The 6,000-nt window shown below is 42.7% G+C and overlaps 1 protein-coding gene across 6 annotated transcripts in view; it reads left to right on the top strand.

The window, feature by feature from the left end:
• The first annotated feature begins 616 nt into the window (after window positions 1-616).
• gria1a (glutamate receptor, ionotropic, AMPA 1a) overlaps window positions 617-6,000 on the top strand; it is a 177,598-nt gene continuing 172,214 nt past the window's right edge. For all 6 annotated transcript variants that reach the window (XM_055224637.1, XM_055224636.1, XM_055224635.1 and 3 more), the window contains exons 1-2: window positions 617-859; window positions 981-1,115. In XM_055224637.1, coding sequence (XP_055080612.1) covers window positions 772-859; window positions 981-1,115 — 223 coding nt within the window. In that variant the 5' untranslated portion in view covers window positions 617-771. The remainder of the gene's footprint in view (window positions 860-980; window positions 1,116-6,000) is intronic.

The following is a 6,000-nucleotide window of genomic DNA, read 5'->3' as shown; positions in this document are numbered from 1 at the left end:
TCCTAGAGACCTAAAGACACCTCCTACAGCCCTACAGCCCTAAAGTCGCCTCCTACAGCCCTAAAGATGCGTCCTACAGCCCTAAAGACGCCTCCTACAGCCCTAAAGATGCGTCCTACAGCCCTAAATATGCGTCCTACAGCCCTAAAGTCGCCTCCTACAGCCCTAAAGATGCGTCCTACAGCCCTAAAGACACGTCCTACAGCCCTAAAGTCGCCTCCTACAGCCCTAAAGACGCCTCCTACAGCCCTAAAGACGCCTCCTCCAGCCCTAAACACGCGTCCTAAAGCCCTGAAGCGCAGAGCAACACCTCAGACCTCAGTGCGCTGCGGTGCTGCTCTGGTCACGTGCGCGCGCTCTAAGATTTGGCGTAGAAAGAAAAAAAAACAAAAAAACATGAGATTTGGAGAGGGGCATGTTTTTTCTGAGCGTGGCTAGTGCTTCGTTTCATACAACAGCAGCCAAGGACACGAGCCTCAGCAGCAGAGCGGAGCAGAGAGGAGCAGAGAGGAGCAGGAGAGAACAGGAGCAGAGCGGAGAGAAGCTGCCTCCTCTCGCCATTGCCATAATTGTCTCGCTGCCGAATCGATGCCGCTGTGAAGCCGCTCTGACTGGAGGTACTGGGAGTTGAGGCGGACATAAAGAGCAGAGGAAGAGGAGAGGCGACCGGGAAGAGGAGGATTTCTTTTCAGGACGCGTCTGGAACACCACAGGACTCAAACCTATGCGTGGATTCCGACTCTTTTCCCCTTCGCCAATGCAAAAGGAATTATGTTGCGAAGCTTCGCCATCCTCTTCACCAGTTTTCTGGGGATGAGCTTGGGTCAAGGCTCAAGTTTTCCAAGCAACATCAACATAGGTAAGCCGTGATGCGTTTTGTAACTTCCCTGAACCTGTTGTCCTCCTGTGGTTCAGCGGGGAGTGTGCGCTTTCATCCGCCTCGTGCCGTGTAACTAGTGCCTGTCTTTGCTGCTCAACAGGAGGCTTGTTCCCGACCGAATCCCACGAATATGAGGTTTTTCGGTTCGCCCTGTCCCATCACCAGGAAATCCCCAAACTGGTGCCGCAGGTGGATATGGTCAAGATGGGGAACAGCTTCTCAATGACATACGCGTGTAAGTGCAGCGTGGATACGGGCTTTGGATGTGCCTTTGTTTCACTGTATTGTTTGACTTTGAAAACTCCAGCGCGTGTCAGAGCATTAGGACATCATGGGTGAGATTTGAGGGGGTTTATGAACTGTTGAATGCGTGCGTTATGGACCGTTTCCCCCCCTCCCTCCTTTGCTTTTTCCTCTATACACATAATTTGCTGCGTGCGTTTTCGCTGCGAGGGATTCAGAAATACAAGGTCTGCAGCAGCCCCCCAGCCTCATCCACGGATCCACAGAAGCCCCCGTCGTCACATAACACCCCTGCTTTACATTCACATGCGTTTTTGTGCGGGTTTGTGCGGTTACAGCAGCAGCAGCGCGCGCGTCAGGGATGTGCTGCTGCTGCTGCTGCTGGAGAAAACAAGTCCAAACGCATCCCTCATTAGGCACGGATCACAATGGGATTATCTTTTTCTGGTGCGCCATTATCGTCATCAAACTGTTACTTAGAGGCACGCGCACTGGCACACGCGCACTGGCACACGCGCACTGGCACAAAGCGCGCTCCACATGAATATTTCAACTTGTGGGATGCAGTTTAGAAGTGTCCGCGCGTTTTGGCAAAGCTTTGGTTTATGCGTAAAAAAAAAACAAAAAAACATGACGTTATGGAACTTTTCTGGTGGGCTGCCCCTGAGCTGGAGGTGTCAGGGCTCACCTCTCCCCACAGATATGACCAGTAACTATAAGCACGAGCTCTGGCACACGCGCGCTCCACATGAATATTTCAATATTTCTGGGAATGATTTGATTTATGCGTAAAAATCATGACGTTATGGAACTTTTCTGGTGGGCTGCCCCTGAGCTGGAGGTGTCAGGGCTTTGTCGAAAATGCTCCACACAATGTAGATGCATAAAAGTCTATTTCATTTTAGGACTGGGACCGCCTTTCCACAGATATGACCAGTAACTAGAGGCACACGCACTGACACACGGAAACACGCGCACATCACAACACATGAATTTCAACTTGTGTTATCCAGTTTGAAGTATTAATACGCTTTGGTAACGCTTTGATTTATGCATTAAAAATCATGTTAAAGCTGCACTATGGAACTTTTCTGGTGGACGACCTGTGAGAACAGAGGACGCACAGTGGAGCAAAATTAAAAACTGAGACAAATTCACAGGCTTTATTAAAAAAAATGATACCGGCAGCTCTAATGCACATTTCATATGATCTCATGGACCAAATATAATTAAAATGTGGGCCAAATTTAGCTCCCGGGGCCTGAGTTTGACATATGTCGTCTAGAATCTTCCACACAATGTACAGTTTTTATTTTATTTTTATTTTATTTTTTCTTTCAGGACTAGGCTTGCCTCTCCACAGATGTGACCAGTGACTAGATCTGGTCGTATCACATGCGTTCAAGGCCGTTGCTTAGAGACACACGCCACATAAATATTTCAACTTGTGGGATGCAGTTAAGTTCAGTTCAGTTAAGCGTCCGAACGTTCTTGCAATGATTAGATTTATGCGTAAAATCTTGACGTTATGGAGCTTTTCTGGGCCGCCCCTGAGCCCGAGGTGTCAGGGCTTGGTCTAAAATGCTCCGCACAATGTACAATTTTGATTTAATTTAATAAATAAGAATAGGAGGGCCATTAAAGGTTGAATAGGGTCGTTAAGGCTGAAACTGGAGTCAATATCTGTTTACATTTTTCAGTCCAGTTGACAGATTTAAACTTCTTCTTTTGCTGTGGATCAGACCTGGACGACTGAGGGACACACAGACATTTTATTCATTTATTTATTTATTTTTATTTTGGGATTGGGCTCGCCTCTCCACAGATATAGCCAGTGACTCCAGAGATATAGCCAGTGGCGTTTAATGCCGCTAGAGATGCACTCCACATGAATATTTCAACTTGTGTGATCCAGTTAGAAGTATTAAACGTTTTGACAAAGATTTATGCGTAAAAACATCACGTTAAAGCCGCATTATGGAACTTTCTGAGCTGCCCTTGCGCGTGGAGGTGTTAGTCCTTTGTCTAGGATATTATTTTTAATTTTTAATTTTAGTTTAAATTGTTTTTTTGTTAAGACTGGGACCACCTCTCCACAAATAAAACCAGTAACTTAACCTGGTCTTATCACCCGCGTAACTACACAGTTTAATGCCCTACTGCGGAACATTCTAAGCGAAACAATAACATGTCAAAGGAGAAAAAGGATAAATAAACAATATCTAACGAGACCAGCAGGTGGCGGACCTCTTTCTAAAAAAGGACAGACTGTATATCGTGAGTTTGAGCGCGGCCGCCGTTCCCTTCGACCTCGTGTCTATCGGTTGCCATAGCGACGGTGCGACTCGTGCGGCGAAAAGAGCCGTTCTCTTTAGTTAACCTCGTCGAGTCGTCGCATTAGGGGGAGATTTAGATGCCCTTGAGTCTCTTTCGTCCCCGTCACCTTCTCCTCATTATGATTCCTGGATTTGCCCGCGGCTCTTTCATAAACTGGACAAACAGGGAATCGGCTCCTGCAGTTTTGACTCGGAGCCAGGTCTGTGACATTGGCTCCTCTCAGAGATCTGATTACTTCTTTCAGACTTTGATTGTAACTTTTCTTCGCCTTAAACCTGTCTGGAATTTGAATTGGTTTGTGTAAATTGGCGAAAGTCGTTCTTTGAAACTGTCAAAATAAATGTGAAGTTACGAAAGATTAAAACTGAACTAATCTGTTTTATGAAGTAATGAAACACGTCCAGCTAGAAAAAAAAAAAAAGAAAAAAAACATTTGAACTTAGAGGGAAAGTGGACATTTTTTATTTTTCACTTGACTTGGGATGTATTTCTGAAGTACAATGACAAACATGTGAATACGCAAATATAACCCTCCTTTTTAAAATGTATTTATTAATTGTTTATCATTTGATTTAGTATTTTTATTTATTTATTTTATTATTATTATTATTATTATTATTATTGTTATTGTTATTGTTATTATTATTATTATTATTATTATTATTATTATTATTATTATTATTATTATTTGTCTGTTTTCTTTATTTTTTATTTATATATTGGTTTTATTTATTACTTATTTATTTTTCTGTCAAGTTATATTGATATCACATACACAAGGTTATCACCAACTATTATGATGAAAAACATTCTTAAAAAAATCATTAAAAAATAAATAAATGAAAATAAAACATTTCAAAGTGACTTCACATGAGCAAAGGCAGGAGGAGCAGCGTCTCTTTGGAATTCAGTCGGTCGTGGTTCTTTTTGTATCAGCGCAATTTAGATTCAAAAGTTCGCTAACCCAACATTTGATTAGAATGCTAACACAATGATGCTAACACAATGATGCTAACACAATGATTCTAACACAGCGATGCTAACACAATGATGCTAACACAACAATGCTAACACAATGATGCTAACACAATGATGCTAACACAGCGATGCTAACACAATGATGCTAACATAATGATGTTAACACAATGATTCTAACACAGCGATGCTAACACAATGGTGCTAACACAATGATGTTAACACAATGATGCTAACACAATGATTCTAACACAGCGATGCTAACACAATGATGCTAACACAATGATTCTAAGACAGCAATGCTAACACAATGATGCTAACACAATGATTCTAAGACAGCAATGCTAACACAATGATGCTAACACAATGATTCTAAGACAGCGATGCTAACACAGCGATGCTAACACAGCGATGCTAACTGGTGCATTTCTGACTCCTGAGGTACACGTCGATAGAGCTGGAAAGTTGGCGGTTTGATTCCCATTTCCCTGATACATTTTCCCGACCCTCACTGCTTCTATATCAAGTGTATATTTATGTCTCTGGGAACGCCTTGGGGTCCCACCAGAGGAGATGGAGGAAGTGTCTGGGGTGAGGGGGGTCTGGGAGTCCCTGCTTAGACTGCTGGTCCCTGCCCCAGTAAAAACATCCTGGTCCTGATTACGTTTTCTACTTGTGCGTCGCTGTAGATTGAACTTCACTGTGGGGCTGTCATAAGAATTACTATATCAACATTAAATAAAAACTCAAACTATATTTTTTTGAGGTCAGTATTTCTCATGTTACTTTTTCTTTGCACCATTTGGAAATTTTTGGCTAATTTTTTTTGTCTATATGACCAAATTTAAGCCATAAAAAGTTGAATTCACAACTTGTCTGACTCATTACAGACTCAAACTAACGACTAAAGTGTGTTATTCTGCTGTTTATTCACTGCAGCTCATGATTTTTAACAATATTGTAGATTTAGAATAGTTTTGTGGTTTAAATCTGCTCTTAGGTTTGTGTGTGAGTTTAAATATTATCGTTTATCGTCTATCTCAGGGTCGTCAAACTCAATTTCACCGAGGGCCACATCAGCAAAATGTCCTCAAATTTGCATAGATGTAAAAAATACTACATATCTCCTCATAAACTGACATTTTAAGACAGTCATACATTTTAATTTACCTTGTCGCGGCCACATAAAGTGACGTGGCGGGCTACATTTGGCCCCGGGGCCTTGAGTTTGACACATGTGTATCTCCATCTATCTGTTTTCTTCTGCTTATCCAGGGCTGAGTCGCATGGGCAGTTGTCTAAACAGGGACTCACAGATTTCCCTCACCCCAGACACTTCCTCGAGAGACACAGCCCTTTATATATTACATTATCAACATTATCGTTAATTTTCAGCGATATATCGAGCTTCAAACTGCGTTATCGTGACAGACCTGCTCCACACCTTCACAGTGGTTGTATTTATTCACATATCGTGTCCTGAAGCTGCTCCGTGAATGCTAATAGTTCCGTTACGGCGTTCCTCGCGGTGAAAAACCCCAATTTCATTCATCCGGGTTTTGGAT

Source organism: Periophthalmus magnuspinnatus, chromosome 10, assembly GCF_009829125.3.
Source record: "Periophthalmus magnuspinnatus isolate fPerMag1 chromosome 10, fPerMag1.2.pri, whole genome shotgun sequence".
Classification (NCBI taxonomy): Eukaryota; Metazoa; Chordata; class Actinopteri; order Gobiiformes; family Gobiidae; genus Periophthalmus; species Periophthalmus magnuspinnatus.
The sequence above is the reverse complement of the archived record's forward strand: the minus strand, read 5'-3'. Positions and strand labels throughout refer to the sequence as shown.